This window comes from Temnothorax nylanderi, unplaced genomic scaffold (assembly GCF_030848795.1).
Source record: "Temnothorax nylanderi isolate EJ_2023f unplaced genomic scaffold, tnyl_v1.0 TNYL_tig0042_pilon, whole genome shotgun sequence".
Lineage (NCBI taxonomy): Eukaryota > Metazoa > Arthropoda > Insecta > Hymenoptera > Formicidae > Temnothorax > Temnothorax nylanderi.
Genome location: NW_027249104.1, coordinates 678,500 through 697,081, shown reverse-complemented (window position 1 = coordinate 697,081; position 18,582 = coordinate 678,500). Strand labels below are relative to the sequence as shown.

General features: G+C 31.5%; 2 protein-coding genes across 2 annotated transcripts; both read right to left on the bottom strand.

Annotated features, from left to right (window-relative positions):
• Positions 1-707: 707 nt before the first annotated feature.
• On the bottom strand, positions 708-17,614 carry LOC139771676 (transmembrane protease serine 9-like). The gene is made up of 12 exons (XM_071704626.1): positions 16,851-17,614; positions 15,995-16,160; positions 15,052-15,211; positions 14,737-14,942; positions 14,058-14,281; positions 13,418-13,475; positions 12,196-12,326; positions 3,344-3,458; positions 2,953-3,115; positions 2,494-2,702; positions 2,167-2,418; positions 708-1,918 (listed from the first exon to the last, which is right to left on the bottom strand). The coding sequence occupies exons 1-12, from the start codon at positions 16,926-16,928 to the stop codon at positions 1,797-1,799; spliced, it is 1,884 nt and encodes a 627-aa protein (XP_071560727.1). The 5' UTR covers positions 16,929-17,614; the 3' UTR covers positions 708-1,796.
• Positions 7,498-9,233, bottom strand: LOC139771650 (juvenile hormone acid O-methyltransferase-like). Its single transcript, XM_071704582.1, has 5 exons — positions 9,018-9,233; positions 8,760-8,931; positions 8,264-8,396; positions 7,974-8,121; positions 7,498-7,801 (listed from the first exon to the last, which is right to left on the bottom strand). Exons 1-5 carry the CDS (start codon positions 9,202-9,204, stop codon positions 7,620-7,622), a joined length of 822 nt encoding a protein of 273 aa, XP_071560683.1. The 5' UTR covers positions 9,205-9,233; the 3' UTR covers positions 7,498-7,619.
• Positions 17,615-18,582: the final 968 nt, after the last annotated feature.

The following is an 18,582-nucleotide window of genomic DNA, read 5'->3' as shown; positions in this document are numbered from 1 at the left end:
CTATTCCGGAAGGGAAGGCGGGCACAGCCAGAGCCGGCCGGTACCTGACCAGTTCACGTTCATGTTCAGGGTCGAATCACGGGTGACTGTTATTGACCGTCATCAGGGCCGCGACGAGAAATCATTATACTCAGAGAGTTGTCTCGATATTGTCACCTACGTTTCCATAAATTTTTGCATCGATAAAAATGCAAAAATGACACTTTTATATTTTTTATTTGGTATTAATAGCGCTATAAGTTTATTAATTATTTTAAGTATGCACATACACACACAATATATCTTTTTTTAGTATAAAAATGGATCTTTTTGTTAAAAAAAAGATATACACCAAATATTAACGTACTTCTTAAAACAATGATTTTTAATTAAAATTTTAATTAAATTTAATTGAAGCATCTTTGTGCAATTTTGCAATACAGCTTATTCATCGTGTGAATGCATAATGAAATAGAAGAGAGTACAGAAAGAGAACGTCGTACTCATTGTAATAAGTGCTCATCTTTATTTATTATATGCACATTTATTTTATTATACGCATTTGGTTGGTGTGTTATTTGGTACCGTTTGGTAGGCACAGTTCACGGACGAATTGTTATAAATGAACACCTCGTCTACCAGTTTTGGAAGAAGAAAAGTAGTCCTATTAGTATACTCGTTAAATCCTGTTATTTTCATTTTTGGCTAGAATTTGTAATGAAGTTTTTGATCGCTATCGTACTAATATCGTATTATTCCTTAGAACTAGTTTCGATTGAAGGATCAGGTTTAGCAAGTTTGTCATCGTTATTATTGACCACCTATTTACATTTCTACGAAGACTACAGGAATTTAATTTTAGAAAGAGTAGCGACACTTTTTAAACTTTCTTTGTTTATTGCTAATATTATTGTAAAATTACATTGCCGTACTGAGACAGTTACGCTGAGATAGAAAATAGTACACTTATTGTATTTTAATCTTAAATTTACAAATATCAGATACAGTAGCAAAGATATATGTGCGTTTAGTGTTACACATACAGATACAGTGTTGGATTATAATACAATTAAATAATGATTATTTTAGAAACGGAGACAAATAAAGCGTAACATAATAAGATTTTTTTATCCATGTAATTTTAATTATTTTTACAAGTATATAGAATTTTTTACGTTATAATTACTGTATTATTTATAATAATAGAATGTGCAGTGATTTATTGTTCTAAGTATTTTGTATTTATTAACACATTTTTGATCTTTTGCAGATTTGTACATATTATTTTATAATGCAAATACACGCGTATTATGTACATGTAACAGACAGTATCAGTAATTGGTTACCATAAATTACACTATCTTCCATTATGTACAAATTACTAGTTGCGCATACAAAGATGCTATTGCATGTGGAGTGCATTTGCATGCGTCAACTTTAGCCCGGTTCGACAGTGAACCGTTACTGGTTGCTAATTATTCCGGAAACGTTTGACCGCTATTCGTACAGTTGTAGGTGATAGAAACGTGCGGAGCAAACTAATCATAGTTGTGTTCTAAATTTTACTTAAATTAAATTTTCTTACAAAGATGTATTTCTTACAATTACATGTATAAGCAATAGCTAATTAACAGCAATAATAATGGCCTCTATATCTACAAGGAACTATTAATAATTCTATATTTAATAAAAAATTGTATTCAGTTCCCAAATAAGACGTTTATGAATGTTAACGTAGAACGTGCTCGTCGCACCGATTAATTACAATTATAACATGTGAAATTTTATGTACACAAGGCGGAGGTGAAAGCAGGTCCTCAATTGGCGCACGAACAGCCTTCTCTCATGTTCGCGTGGATCCATTTGAGATATCGGGCAACTCTCGTGTAAACTCCGGGATAACCTGGTCTACCACATCCCACACCCCAAGACACTATACCTATTAGATACGTTTAACACACACACACACACACACATAAGTTTCACGTAAAACAAATATTCCGAAATAAGTACAGTAAGGTGGTTTCTGCGAATTTTTACATTTGTGTAAATATAAAGCGATCCGGAGATATACTTTATGCAATATGCTTATTCAAATAATAAAAAACATTAATTAGTAATGATAAATTAAATATTATTTAAAAAATTATATATATTATTATAACGAAATATAAATGTTTCTCTCACCTGCTATTTCAAGCCTATCGGCTTCTTGAACGAGAAGAGGACCGCCACTGTCCCCTTGACAAGAGTCATGGCCACCTCGACCGGCGCAAATCATATTATCGCTAATTCGATTCGCTCGATATTTCATTTTTCGGCATTGCGCCAAGCTATATATTGGGACTTGCGCTTCTTGCAGTTTCCCAGGCAACATGCCTCCTTCCGAAGTACGACCCCATCCCACTACTGTCCCTTCTTTTCCGGCAGGATCGGTTCCTGCATTAATATGTATAAAATACAATATTTAATATCTTAGAAAAGACGACGATTGATTAATTCAGTGCGTATTACCTGGTTGAGGTAAACAGATTGGTCGAACCTTTTTTGAAAATTTTACGGGCTTGCGTAATTTTAGTAAGGCTACGTCATGATTGTAGGAATTCATATCGAAATTCCTATGACGTATCACAACACTCACTGCTCTCATAACGGCAACTCCATCAGTATTTACGTATTGATCGTAATCACCAAGTATCACTCGAATTTTCGATCGTTTCAAACTAAAATAAAAATATCGATTAAATCGTCATAATTCACACATTCGATAAGATCAAAATATGAATAAGGCGCATATATTTTTTTAATATTGAAGTTTATATTATATCAGAATTTCCGCAAAATACTTAATAACATTTATAATAATTATGACATATAATATTTATAGTAATTTTGTGATTTCAGTTTTATTGTAGTTATATATTATAGTTTTATCCATTGTATTATCTATAAACTTATTGGGTAGAGACATACTTCCGTACACAATGGGCAGCGGTGATTACGTAATCGTTGTTGAGCAGACTAGCACCACAGTGGAAATGACCGTCGTACACCAGCCTTGCGACCCAGGGGTATCTATTCGGTAGCGTAGGACGTCCACCCACTATTCGATTCTCTTGATTAGATAAACCGCATTCTATAACGCCAATATCAACATTTAAATATTTTTATTGTTTAAAATTATAAATTTAACCAATTTTTACTTCTATAGTAAAAAAGATAATAGAAAATATGTTACATAAGTTGAAATATAACAATTTAAATGTACATTATATATTAAAAAATTTCAATATTTCTTAAAATTAATAAAGTAATCGCGATAAAAAAGGATAAAAACAATTTAATTTGTGAATGGAATTCTTACCGCACGTGCAGAGCCTATCTTCGTCTGAATCACTATTATCGATAACGTCGATACCGAATATTTCATCAAATAAAAACCTTCCGGTACGAATTTGCGAACTATTCGAAAAAAATTCCTGAAAGAAATACGTAATTACCTAGTGCCATTCAAGTGCGCTCACTTTCCACTGCAAATACGACATAAACGATGAGAGAAAGTAACCATGATCAGAATAATGGGTCAAGGCCTAAGCTGTTAAATTATCTTCGATACTGACTAAATATCTTATGTGCGTAAGTGTTGCGTGCACGTAATGTTTACATGAATCTTTTAATTCTGATGTTTGATTGATTGCAGCCGTTACTTAAAACACACATCTTATCTCATTAAATAGATTGTATAACATAGTGTCGTTGTATGCTAAATAATGTCAGAAAATCGTTAAATAAAAGCCCGTTAACTTCTGAAATTAAAAGCATTGTTTAGGATTTACAATAATTATTAAATTATTATCAACGATATTATTAACATGTAATACTGTTGTTAGTTACACGATAAAAGTTATTTTAAGGATTATATATATCGTATTATACATTTTGTTAATATTTGTTGTCACAAATGAAAATTAGTAATATATAATTGTTATATATCATGCTATAAATTTAACAATTGAAATTTTAGAGGAAAGAGAAGCCTAATATTCTTTTACTTTATAAGCTAACTTTGCTTTGATGTCTCGATCTAATTATATGTTATAGTATACTCACAGATGTAGCTGGAGCCATTTTAATCTTTCGATGAAATCTATAGCCTTCAATTGGTATGGATATTATAAGTGTCGTGATCAAGATTAGGATCGAGAGCTTGCTACGAGACACGAGTAAAGGCATTTTCCCATTTGTTGTTCACGAAATGCACAAGTATCGTTCTGAATCACGGATGCGTTCTTCCTTTCATCGATGGCGCACCGCACACCACGTGTTTTGCTGGATTCCACGACCGACATGCATTATATTGAGCCCGTACGAACATTCGGCCACGATTTCGTTCTCCGCTGTCGGAGCGGCTTCCCCGCCGTTCTTTTCGCCTTCGTGAATTTTACAGAGAAGCTGCGGATGCTGGTTTCGCCGAAGATCACCGTTGCTCGCGCACGCTTTCACCGTAGCTCCACAAAGAAGTCCAACTGATCGACCGAGAGCTAGCCGGTCTTTATGGTTGCGAAGAAAGTTCTTCTTTCACTCTCGCGCCTGCCACCATCGTCGGTCCCATTCAGTACACGTGGCATAAACGTGGTGAATTCTCTCAATTTGGAATCATAATGTCCTTCCTTTTCACGTAAGAATGGAAAGCACGTACGTCAATGGAAGCTTTCGCCGTACGCAATGTCACTTCATATTGTTTCTTATGCGTGATTAACAATTTTCTTAATCTCTCTCGTTTTTCTCGAATAATTTTGGATTACCATTAAACTCTAAAGATATAATATGTATTGTACATGAGTTAACGAGGGAACAACATTCGTTTATGCAAGTAGGTACGTATGTATATCTTTAAGATATACATATTTGCATGAACTAATGCTTTTTATATCATTCTTTCAAAATTTTATGGTACAATCTTAATAACTAATTCTACTTGATAATCAATTTTGTAAATAATCAAAATGCATTTGATATAAAGTTTTCTAATAATATTTTTTTAGTTTAAACTCCCTACCCTCTTCTTCTTCAAAATGCAAGGATTACTCAGAGCTAGATACCATAATAAAAAGACACATTCAGTTCATTTCAGTTCTGTTTTGAAATAATCCATAATACATTTATAACAAAACTTTAGTTGTTATCTAATGTAAAATATTGGTGCCTTCTTCGTTTCTTAAGTTAAATAGTTATTATTTTATTTGTTTCTTTCAACGGCAAAAATGTCACGAAAAGAAGGCAGACAATGTCCTCAAATAAGCATATCAATGATAGTGAGGGATAAACTAATTTGGACAATTATATTATACTGAAAATAAGTAATAACTTTCGTTGAAGTAACAGTATAAACCATAAAGATAACATAAACCACAGAAATACATTATTTTTAATTTATATATAAAAGATTATGGACCCAATAATGTTTATTAAGAATAAACTATAAGGTAACCGAAAAAGCATAAGTATAATGTGGTCTTTTGACATTTATCAGTATTAAATCTGTTTTGAGATTATTGAGTCCGTAGATAAAATTGTTTTTCTTTTTATATAATATTTAGTGTACTTTAATTTGGGAAGAATCACGCAGTGCAGGTAACGGTTTTACGGTTTCACTAACCCACATTTATCGATGAAAGTAAAACATCTTAAACCGCTGACCTGGTTTTACTTTATTGCACGTTTATGCAAATATTTTAATATTAAATGATTTTATCTAATATATTTTGATAATAACGTTATTGATGCAGCTACTTGCAACTCTTAGCTATTTTGGCAAAAATAACATTGAAGGGTGGGGGTATGTTAAAAAAATATGACATCAAAAAAATCTAAATACACGATTACAGAGATCACTTAATACCGTAACCTTTTTGTCTAAAACATTTTTTCATATACGTCACGGTTTCAGAGATATTTACTCGTAATCAAATACGTAGAATTTCTTTCGAGGAGTTGTTTCAATCTCTAAACATGCTTCGAAGCCGATAAAAAGAAATACGTGTCTGTTATTTTTCGCTACTCTACAATATTTCCAAAGTCCATCAGAATAGGTGAGAGACAGTTCCAAACATTCCCTTGTAAATAAACTTATAATATTAACAAATTAATAAACGGCGATACGAGTCAGGCGCGGTACGTGGTGCGCAAGTAAAGAAATTAATAGTTACAGAAGTAACGAATTACAATGTATATAACATACATATACATATATTCTAACTTAATAAACTGTGCGGCGATTATTTGTCGGACTTGAAACACAGCTATCGTTGGAACATTAATACCCTTCCCTCCCCGGAATTAAATTGACGCGATTTAATTATTTTTTAAAAAACTGTAAAGAATTTATTGCGAAAAATATTACCTCAGCCAGGATTCGAACCTGGAAACTCCCTCATTCCGTGAAGGGCGTCGTACCAATTCGACTACCGAGGCATGTGTGTAATATTTATCCCAATAACCTGTTAATAATAGTTACAAACGCATGTTTCAGCCTGCGTAAATTTAAATATGTCATTAGACTCGTGAAAATGTCAACAAATTAATAAACGGCGATACGAGTCAGGCTTTGACAATGTGTACAGAACTCATTGCAACTGTACTACGACAAATGATAAATGTCTTATCGCTGTGTGCAGCAAAATTGTCTTACGTCTAACGTGTAACGTCTGTATGAAATATCTAGCGAATTCACGTACACGCACTTGTAAACAAATCTGTAAAGACACTAAAAATGCTAAACTATATTAGAATTCACACAAAAATAATACAAAAGTACAAAACAAATACAATATTGAAAGAAAGTTTTTTACTTATTTTACTACAGGACCTCTGTCACACGTATACACCCATCGGTAGCGTATCGGTCACTGGTTTGACAAGTAGTGACACAAACCATAATCTATGTGCTTAAAGAGCAAGTTTCTAGAACTGATAGTCGCGCGTAGTTATAACCAATGATCCAATGTGCCCCTTGAGCCACTGTGCCCCAAGCTCCCCTATCTTTACACGATTTTAATTTACATCAATTTTTATATTAGTTATTATAATTTTTGATTCATAAATAAGTTCTGTTGTACATAATTACTGAATACAAAATCTGTCCTTTCTAAGAAACCGGTATTACCCACGGTATGTAATTATTTTATCCACTGCAAGTAATTATACGTGTATCATTTATGAATCAGTACTTATATTGTTTTAACGTTTTTTAAATATAAAAATTCAGTTTGATAACACAGATCTTATTTATAAATCAACCCAATATTTTAAAAATATATAATACATAAATTAAATTTTACATTTGTATAAATCTTATTATAAAGTTCTTTGTCAAACAATATGTAAGAAATTCTCACACACATACAAATACACATTGTGATTATCGTGTATATAAAGTTTTATATTTTAAAATTTAATTTCAAATGCATATATCAATCTAGATATAAGATGTGGATTAAATTATTAACTATTTATTAATTAATAATTATTTATTAATCATAAGTATCTGTTAATACAATTAGTGCTACAAAAATTCTAATGTTTTCTATAGATTTTTTATTCTATGACTGCATATATGTTTATGCAATTGTTATAGACTACTATATCTTTTGTGCATAAACTAATAACCCTTTATATAAATCTAATGTAAGTTCCTTATTATTATATATTGATTTATATTTAATTTTTCTTCTTACATATTCATTTATAAGTGTATTCTTGAATTCTTCCGCCAGATCTTGTGGCATATCTTCAAGAAATGTTAAGAAGGATATTATCGACTCTGTTAAAAAAATATACGTATGATTATCAAATTAACGTATATATAATTTATAATAATATTAATGTTACATTATAATTTTAATAAATAAAATAGCAAAAAGGAAATTCTTTAAAGTATTAATAATCTTATAACGTAAAATTATTACTTCTTGCATATTTTTAATATAACTTACTCAAAAACTGTCTCGATTTTTCTTCAGAATAGCTCGTCTCCCGAAGACTGCAATGGTGAATTGTAAATCCGATACCTTGAAGTAATTCTTTTAAGTCTTTGCGAGCATTGTTTGAATCTTGAAATGGAAAAATGTTTTTTATCGTATCCTATATAAACATAAAAATAATAATTAACAATTTATTTGTGCAACAATTATAGTGCAAAAATTACAAAGTAATAAAACATGTAATAAAAATAAATAATGAGAAAGCAAATCAAATATCAATTAAAATTTAATAATTTATATACCGGTATATATTGTGCAAAGCGGATGTCCCGCTCCACAATTCTGAGAACTTCACATACATCATGAGATGCTACTATGTACAAAAGTATAGTTCCATTGGGTTGTAGCATTTGATATATATTCCTAAAGGCTTGTCTGTTAAATAAAACAAATAAATGTAATTAATTTTTTTAAAACACATACTTTTATTAAAATATTTGTCAATAGTATATTTTTCAAATGCATTTTTTAAATTATGCTATTATATTATCATATATTATAGAAATGTGTGTGTGAAGAAATATTATGAACAACAAAAACGTCAAAATGTAAAATAATATCGTGTGCATAAATTTAAAATACTTGCTTTATTCAAAAAGTGAAGCACACATGCACAATATGTTTGCAAGAAAAAATTAATTTACATTGTTTAAAAAGTTTAGTGATAAGGCTTATTTTATCAACAAGGGTTGAAATACATTTTAATTTTAATTATATTTTATATAATATCTTGCTTACCGAATGTCATTGCACCATTGCAAAGTGTGAAACGAAAATATATGATTAAATTCAGAAATATATTTCTCAGGCAGATTTTTAGTTTGAATATCCAATACTTCGAAGTGGAGCCGTTTTTTGTCATTAAATGTTTTATTCGCATATTTGATCATGCTCTCCGAAATATCCGTACCTTCACGAAACGCGAAATCAGAGAATTAAATAATTATTTATAATGTTGATTTGTTATTACATTTCTATAATTTATTATTCTTTTACCAATGATTTGTGCATCTGAGCCAAGATTTGGCAACACAAATTCTTTTGTTGTATCTCCAGGACCACAACCAATGTCCATACACTTTCCATGTACATCCTTTAAATCTTCACTAAACTCGTCGATTATAGACAATATTTTACACTTTTGTACTTCGTTAGATGCAATGTAGTCTTTTGGACTTCCCATCTTTGACTTTCCTCACTTCAGCACTGTGATTTAATGTGCAATGTGCTGCGCTGATATCTGAGCAAGCTTATATACTTCACGGTATCAAGAGGGGATGCCCAACAACTTTGTTTTCCGGGAAATTAATAACTCACGTCAAATGAAATCATATCTTTTTAAAACTCTTTTTTTTTAAGGTACAAAAAAGGCATCAAGCATCAAGTACACGCGCCTGTCGGAACATTGTTGCATATGAAAAATACTGTCATACATAAAAATAATTGGACAAAATTATTGTATACTTTAAATCCCTGGAAGAAGCTATTGTATATATTAAATTTAATTCCTTGCAAAAAAAACTGTTGTATATTCTATCTACAAAAGATTTGATATTATAGAAAATAACATTAAATGGGAATAAATCTTTGAAAAAAAAACTGTTGTTTATTTTAAACATTAAAGAACAAAGGTTGTACATTTTAAACATTATATAAGAAGCCTGATAAAATACGGTATAGTGTATTTGTAAATCGAAAAGAATAAGAGAACTCTCGCTTTTTTGCGGATACACGATCGGCCTCGCTGTTGCATAAACTTTTGGCGCGAGGTGATCGTGTTTGTGCATTATTAGCGCTATTGCATCATTCTATCCTTATCGGTCATTAGGTGTAAAACAATGATAGAATAAGCGAATGGCGCTAATAGTGCGCAAGATAAAATAAGACCGTTATGCCATTCATGCTGCATTTTTTTGCACCTTGTCTTCTCTTATCTTACTTTGTGATTAAGGCTGAATTCGGGGTTGCGCGCTATTAGCGCTATTTGCTTATTCTATCCTCTACACCTAATGAGCGATAAAGATAGAATGATGCAATAGCACTGATATAGCGCACTCCCCGAATGCAACCCAAGAGACACGATTATCTCGCGCCAAGTTCATGCAACAGCGAGACCGATCGTGTATCCGCAAAAAGAGTGAAAAGAGAGTTCTCTTATTCTTTTCGATTTACGAATATAGATACTATACCGTATTTTACCAGGCTCCTTATTTTATGTTTAAAATATACAACTTTCGTTCTTTAAGTGCTGGTCTACAACCTTGCTTTAAAGGGTATTTAAGCTCTAAGCCGTAAGAAATTGACCAATCACAGTCGAGTATTCTCCTCACATTCCACTGTGATTGGTCAATTTCTTACGGCTTAGAGCTTAAATACCCTTTAAAGCAAGGTTGTAGATCAGCACTAATGTTTAAAGTATACAACAGTTTCTTTCAAGATTTTATAAGATATTTATCGCACGTCGCTCGGGTATGCGGCCCGCCTAAAATAAGTAGCATGTACATGTCTCATGTGATTAATTTTTATTTAACAAATCGTCCAGCACGATGTCCCGTAGTGCAAGGATGAAGGGAGACCCATTGTTAATTACATTTATAAAAGCAATTGAAAAACATCCATGTTTATATATTAAGAGGGCACAGCAAGAATGTGACATTATGGGCCTTGCGTGGAAATCCGTTGCAAGCTCTTTTGACACCATTGCAGAACTATGATGCACATTATGAAAATTCTAGGGATGTACCCAATATTTTCTTTTTCTTTATCTCAAGAGTAAGCCGTAACTACGTCTTATTTACTTAAAAAATTTATCGCGACTGTACCACAACAAATGATAAATATCTTATCACTTTGATGTGCAGAAAAATTGTCTCACGATATGTATCGCATGTCGCTCTGGTATGCCCCGCTTTAGATACTCTCTAAATCTGAATCAGTGTATAGTACTGTGAATCAGTGAATAATCACTGATATCAGTGACTATTCACTGATTCAGATTTAGAGAGTATATTGTATGTTATATTTATATAACATATGAAGTGAAAACATATAAGGTGTAAAGTGATAAATAAACAAGTATATACATATTTGGTATAATATTCATATAACATGGTGTTGTTATGCAATAATAATATTCGAGAACTTTTATTATAATGTGAATATGAACTATTATTATATAGTAAAAGTTTCTTTACAAATAATTTTTAGAATTGTAGTAAACCACTGTAGTAAACACTTGTAGTAAAGAAGATGTGTTTTGAAAATTTTAATCTCTCGACAATGATACAACATGACATTTCTTCTCGATAAAGGTAAAAAAAACCTAACATCAAAAGAAATTACAGACCTCACACTGTGGTAATCCGATAAGGACAATTAAAAATAGTGAAGTTTTGATAACTGCAACTATTTTTTTCTCAGTGTAAGGTTATATTTACTAATATTATAGCAATAATAACTATAAAATAGTAACCCCTACATTAAAAGGAACACGTGCAATTTAGAGCTCCTACATTAAATTGTTTTACAAGTTTTTTTTTATTTAAATAGAGTTATATAGGATAAGAAGAAGAGGAAAGGAGGGGAGCGAACATACAAGATGTCTTTTGAACTACTGATTTTATAATAGATTATTTGTAATTCTGACACTTTTATGTACAATACATTGAAGAAATAAAAATTAATTACGTTTTCCTTATTACACATTTTCTTACTTTACAAGACATTTGTAGCACAATTAATATCGCAGTACATAAATATTTTATTATATACATTGGACTAGATGCATGTAACATTATATATATTTATATATATGTGTGTATGTATATATTAATAGTTATAATAAATTAATAGCACGAAAATGTACAATAATGTATTATGATTATTCTATAGAAAAATAGTTGGACATAATTTTTATATGTTTATACAGTATCTAATACGAAAAACTTGTAAAATATAAAGACATTTTTAGACATATAAGATAAATTACATATTTATAATTAAACTGAAGTATGAAATTAAAAGAACGACAACATTTTATTCTCTATTATTTTCTATTCCTTTCGTAAACTTAATGATCAAATAAATATTGAAATAAAATTACACTTACTATTCTTCTGACAATTACATCCGCGCGATACATATCAACATAACAATAGGTAACAAATTTATTTTATTGTCGATGTGGTGGAGGACAAACACATTCGTCATCTAAGTGATCTTTAAGCCATCCGATGTAATTCGTCAATTTAGTAAATATTCCAGGAAAATTGGGTCTTCCACATCCACGTCCCCAAGAAACGATACCTGAATAAATGGAAAAACATACTTATATTATATATATAATAGTAAAGACTCATAAGATTAGAAATAAATCGTAGAAAAATGGAGCGTGGAACCGTAACAAGGTGTTGGTGTTCATATATTCTATACTTAAGTAAAGAATTAACGAATTGTAATATTTGTAATGTACACGCTGTACATATACATGTATTTTAACTTAATAGACTGCGCGCCGATTACTTGTCGGACTTGAAACACCTTGTTACGGCTCCACGCTGCATTTTTCTATAGAAAGGCTCATAAGATTAGAAATCAATCGTAGAAAAATGAAGCGTGGAGCCGTAACAAGGTGTTTCAAGTCCGACAAGTAATCGGCGCGCAGTCTATTAAGTTAAAATACATGTATATGTACAGCGTGTACATTACAATTCGTTAATTCTTTACTTAAGTATAGAATATATGAACACAAACACCTTGTTACGGCTCAACGCTCCATTTTTCTACGATTGATTTCTAATCTTATGAGCCTTTACTATTATATTTATATACGCGGGCATAGATATGCGTTTCTTCAAGTTTATTATTAATAACCGGTTATTGCGATAAATATTACCACATGCCTCGGTAGTCGAATTAGTACGACACCCTTCACGGAATGAGGGAGGTTCCAGGTTCGAATCCTGGCTGAGGTAATATTTTTCGCAATAAATTCTTTACAGTTTTTTAAATAATTAAATCCTGTCGATTTAATTCCGGGGAGGGAAGGGTATTAATGTTCCAAGATAGCTGCGTTTCAAGTCCGACAAATAATCGGCGCGCAGTCTATTAAGTTGGAATACATGTATATGTACAGCGTGTACATTACAATTCGTTAATTCTTTACTTAAGTATAGAATATATGAACACCAACACCTTGTTACGGCTCCACGCTCCATTTTTCTACGATTGACTTATATTATACTTTATTTAGCTGTTATATCAGAGAAATGCATTTCTCTGTTTAACTATAGAGAAAAAAATTATTTTAGTTTTAAAATTAAATTTAAAAAATTTAAAGTTACAAGTAAAATAAAATTTTAGTTTATTATTCCCTACTACTATACATTTATACATACCTACTACTTCGAGCTGTCCATAAATTCCTTTAACATGTAAAGGGCCACCGCTATCGCCCTTAAAATAAAAATAAAAATAAAAGTAATATATATATATATATATATATATATACACTGAGAAAAAAAATTTTCTGCATTTCAGTAAATATCAGTTTGCATACAACTGTGACTCCATTTACTAAAATAAAGAAAATTTTTCTTTTTATTAGTATATGTGTATTCACTGAGAAAAAATGTACTAATAAAGAGGAAAATTTTCTTTATTTTAGTAAATGGAGTCACAGTTGTATGCAAACTAATATTTACTAAAATGCAGAAATTTTTTTCCAGTGTAGAAACACACAGAGTAGTATAAAAAAGGTGATATATTTAATTTTTTGAAATTGGATTTAAATTATAGCTTACTGTATTGATAGTTAATACAATAATGAGATAATAAAATTGAGCTACATATTAATTTATGTACAATATTGAATATTTTAGAATTTCTATTAATAAAAACTTAAAGACAATCTTCTGCTGATATTATAAATAATTTACACACACACATACACACGTATATTTTTCTTCACGAATATAGTATTTCTTATCAAAAAATATCAATTATTTATATTTATTTTGAACTCTGGTTAACACTTACGAAACAAGCGTCCCGTCCTTCTATCGCTCCCTCCGGATGTATTATGTAGCCGGCACAAAACATATTTTCAGTGATGCGATTTTTCGCGTATCCAGCTTGATCGCATTCCTCTTGCGATAAGATTGGCAGATTAACCTTTCGTAATTCGTCACTTACCGGCTTGGTCTCCCCCGTTCGACCCCATCCGACTACGGTAGCGATGGCTCCGGTGTAATCAATCACGTCTGTAATTTTATAATTCTAATATCTTCTATGGCCGATTGCATCAACACGGATTCTATTGGAACAGAACTCGTTATCTAAATTTTTAAGCGTTATCTAAAGCGTTATCTAAAATTTCAACTTGAATTTAGAGTATACGTGACGCAAACTATAGATTTTCAGTACTGGCAGTGAATATCGGAACTCGGAACACATGGAATACAGCGATATTTATATGTAGGTATATATTGAATATTATATTGCAGATTATTAATATCGTAATTTAGATATGACTCAAATAAACATGTAAAATGGCAATACATGTAGATACTCACATGCACACACATACTTGTACGTAATAGTTTATAATGTATCATGTCAATCAATGAAACATAAATATTAAATTTTTCTAAAACTGTCTACATATCTTACTGATATTTTAAAAAAGTATATTTTATTAGTATTGGAAATAACTTACTGTCTTCTGGTAAACATGCTGTTCGTACAATGCCATTCACAGATACGGGTTCATCCATCTCTATGATTGCAATATCATTATTAAAAGTGTAACTATGGAAATTTTCGTGAATGACTGCCGATTTAATACGTCGAACTATAGCATTGCTGCCTACTGAGGATCGATCGCTATCCATCAAAACAAGTTTGATGGTTCTAATGTCAAATCTAAAAATTATTTTAACAATGTAGGTATGTTATAACATAACTCTGGAATTAAATATGTATAATCCGCAAACTTATAATTATCTGCGATTTGTAATTGCTTCACACGTACCCTTGCAAACAGTGAGCCGCAGTAAGTATATGCTTTCGTGATATTATACTTCCAGCACAGTAAAATGTCCCTTTCTTACTCATGCTAACTAACCAGGGATAATCATAAACGCTGGTCACATTGCCGCCAACAATTCTCGTCTTTCTCCCAAGCCCGCAAACTGTAACGCATTAATACAAACGTATAACTTGAATAACTAATAATCAATATGATTGAAGCAAGGTTATTCGACATGCTTCCTAGTTATTTACAATAAATTAAGTTTGCGCACTATTGAAAAGAATTATTAACCTTATTTAGTCATAGTCAGGTGTACTTTTTAATATTTCCAAATTTACATAGTGAAACAAGATTACGAAAGAAAATGAATTTTTTATTATTTAATCTATGTAAATCGTAACATCATGTGTAAAATTGTGCAAAGAAGAAAATGGCATAATTTTACTTCCATATAATTATAAATAATTTTGTAACACTATTATGTATAGAATATGTGTTCTATTTATACATTTATTATATTTATAGCTAGTTCCATTAATTTACATTTAAAGAATATTAAATCGCAGTTATTACACTTTTATGCATATATATATATATAATCAATATATGTATTATATTATTTATTTTAGTAGGAATAAGTTATTATATATGTATATTTTTCTATCAATTGAGATTGAAACATGCATGATTGTTTGCATCTATTATTGCTACAATGGCTGCGTTTGGAAACTTCACTCGAATGCACACCAGCATCGTTCTATCTTTGTTACTTACTAAAAATTGAACAAGGACAGAACGACGCTAGTGTGCACCCGAATGAAGTTTCCGAATGTAGCCAATATAAGAATGTAAAAAATTCAAGATTTTTATAATGGTCTCCAATGTTTCTTGCACAGATTCCCAAATGATGATCAGATACATTAGCTCAAATGCTTTTATTTACCGCAATCATTGCAAACATTCGGCTTTTTAGAAGGGAATGTAAGCGAATCAAAATCGACATAGGACACCTCGTCTATTGTCGGTCGATAATCAACTTCAGCATTCGTGATGTTATAGTGCACTTGAGCATTTGAGGTAGGAAAATTCCGTCTATTGTTCGACAATATCTATAAAGAAAAGAGTATTTAAATAGATATTTCAAGATTACTAATTCTACATGTTATTTTCCGCAAATTTAGGTAATAAGACTGATCAATGTATAATTGACATTAAAAAAGGCTATGAAAAAAGCCATGTGTATATACATGATTATTTCTCTATTAGGAAATTATCGTACAAAAATATTTTCCAACGATATTTTGTGCATAACATTTTCGAAAAGAAATGCATCATTTTTTAACTGTTTGCGTTTCTGCAGAAATTTAGAGAAAACAAAAATAAGATATTAAAAAGTATTAAAAGATATTAAATAAAATATATTAAAAAACTTAACCTATTCTTTATTAATGATTAAGCAAGTAGTTTTTAAATTATTTTTTAATTAATTTGACTGACATAATACATAAATATATAACACGTAGTACATGAATATATAAAGCTTGAGATACTTGATATAATTATAAAAAGAATATAATTAAAAATTAATGATTTGTTCAAATTAATTATGTTAATATATGTTATATGTTAACATCTTGTTCCGTTATACGTTAATATCTTATTGACTCTTATATTATGGTTCTGTCGAGTTGTTTAAATGTAAATTTAGACTAATGAAAACAGGATATTATTGCTACTTTTATTAGCGTCTTCTCGATCATAAACGTAAGCCATCTATATAATTGATTATTTAAACTTACCACACGAGGCAATGCATAACAGCAGCCCAGGCATAAAAATAGCACAAAAATGTATCTCGTTCTTGCGTAACCGTCCATGCCGTGCGGTTGCCGGTAAGTAATCCGTGCCAATCGGTAAACTTGTTTTGTCGCGAAATTTCGGGCCCGCGCACGTGCTTACATCCGTAGCGTGAAAAGTCTAAAGGTATCTCGGCCGTTTTGCCGTTTTATAGTAAATTATAACTAATGAAAAAGCCCAGCCGCGTGTCTCGGGTGGGGATCGTCAACCTTGAGTGGTGCGTTTGCATTGGCAGATGTTGCATGTGACAGCCTTTAAATCACCCGGGCGGTCGGTGTACGCGCCCGTTGTCTCACCTGCACAAGTACCGCCGCAGGTACGAGCACAATGAGAGTTTGCGAGCGTACGTACAAGCGCGACGGCTTATGGCGCAATCGACCATCGGCCACCACGAACGTCCAATGTCAACCCGGTCCACCTCCTCTCGCAGCGACCCTTCATTTCAGGGATCCACCGAGACTGGATCAATGTCAATTTCGTCAGCGAATGAACGCGAATGCCACCGCGCCCCATGGCCGTTCCGATTCATTGTCGCGGTATGATAACTACGACGACAGCGTCAGCGACAACGATAATGATGACGACAACGTTGTCGTCGATGATGATAATGACGGTGATTTTGATAGGTGGTGATAAATCATCTTGATAAATTTCGCGAGCAAAGTAATTAATTGCAAGAATTTCGCTCGTTATGCCACGTGGCAGAGTCGCTAAAATATCGAAATTTTTATTTTTGTTATTATTATTCCGTAAGACACGTTCTTTGAATACATATTTATGAAATTGGTTGCACTTTTTTTTTTCTCGAAGAAAGTGATTTACGATGTGATCTTCACGCGCGAGCGTTTGGTGTGAAGACTAATCGCTATTATGCACGGCTGAAACCATCTTCTGATGTGGTATGCGTACGATAATAAACTCAGTGGTCAGTAAAATATGTATGCTGAGAGAAGTAATCAGAGAAGTAATTTAAAAAAATGCATTAGTTTATAAATCTGTTATACTATATGACACAATTTTACAACGTGAATTATGTCATGAAAGAGTAAATAGTGTTGTGATAATTATTTTGAATTAAATATGACTAATATAAACATATTATATTGAAAGTTTCTTAGAAATTTTTAATATTTGCAGTTAGAATAAAAAAAGTGACGAGTCCGCAATCAAATAAAACGTTTGCGGCTTCTTAGAAGTTCCTAATATTTGCTAAACATCATGATAGGATGCTATTGCGGTTACAGTAACCAGGGTCAGTGTAATAATGATTTGTCCTTGTCATCAATTTCATTGAGCTAGAACAAATCTGTGACATGAAAGGAAGAAGTTTATACAATTTCCTCGGACTATTAAGATTGCGGTTACAAATCATAAAAATGTGATGAGTCCGCGAGCTAATAAAACGTTTGCGGCTTTTCAAGGATTTCTAGTCATCTGGAATAAGGGCTAGAGATTTGTGCAACAAACACCTGATTTGCAATGTAAAAATGCATACAAAAAGATTTTCAATTAACAGTGCAATTTCTACAACATAAATAAAACTGAACTGATTCCGCATCGTTTATTTATATTCACACGTTTTCAAGGCGGGTAACACATCATATTTTGTAATTTGACTTACAGATAATTTTATTTTTACTTATGTGTGTCGCAAGTTACATGGCCCGCGTATAA

What these genes read in the sequence shown, in the direction of transcription:
- LOC139771650 (XM_071704582.1), bottom strand. Translation starts at nt 9,204, where the DNA reads ATGGGAAGTCCAAAAGACTACATTGCATCTAACGAAGTACAAAAGTGT. An exon ending in GCTTTGCACAATATATACCG is followed by an intron (nt 8,122 to 8,263) that starts GTATATAAATTA and finishes ATGTTTATATAG; the next exon opens with GATACGATAAAAAACATTTT. An exon ending in AAAATCGAGACAGTTTTTGA is followed by an intron (nt 7,802 to 7,973) that starts GTAAGTTATATT and finishes TTTTTTTAACAG; the next exon opens with AGTCGATAATATCCTTCTTA.
- LOC139771676 (XM_071704626.1), bottom strand. Translation starts at nt 16,928, where the DNA reads ATGGACGGTTACGCAAGAACGAGATACATTTTTGTGCTATTTTTATGC. An exon ending in GAATGTTTGCAATGATTGCG is followed by an intron (nt 15,212 to 15,994) that starts GTAAATAAAAGC and finishes AATGCGTTACAG; the next exon opens with TTTGCGGGCTTGGGAGAAAG. An exon ending in CGATAGGCTTGAAATAGCAG is followed by an intron (nt 1,919 to 2,166) that starts GTGAGAGAAACA and finishes CGTATCTAATAG; the next exon opens with GTATAGTGTCTTGGGGTGTG.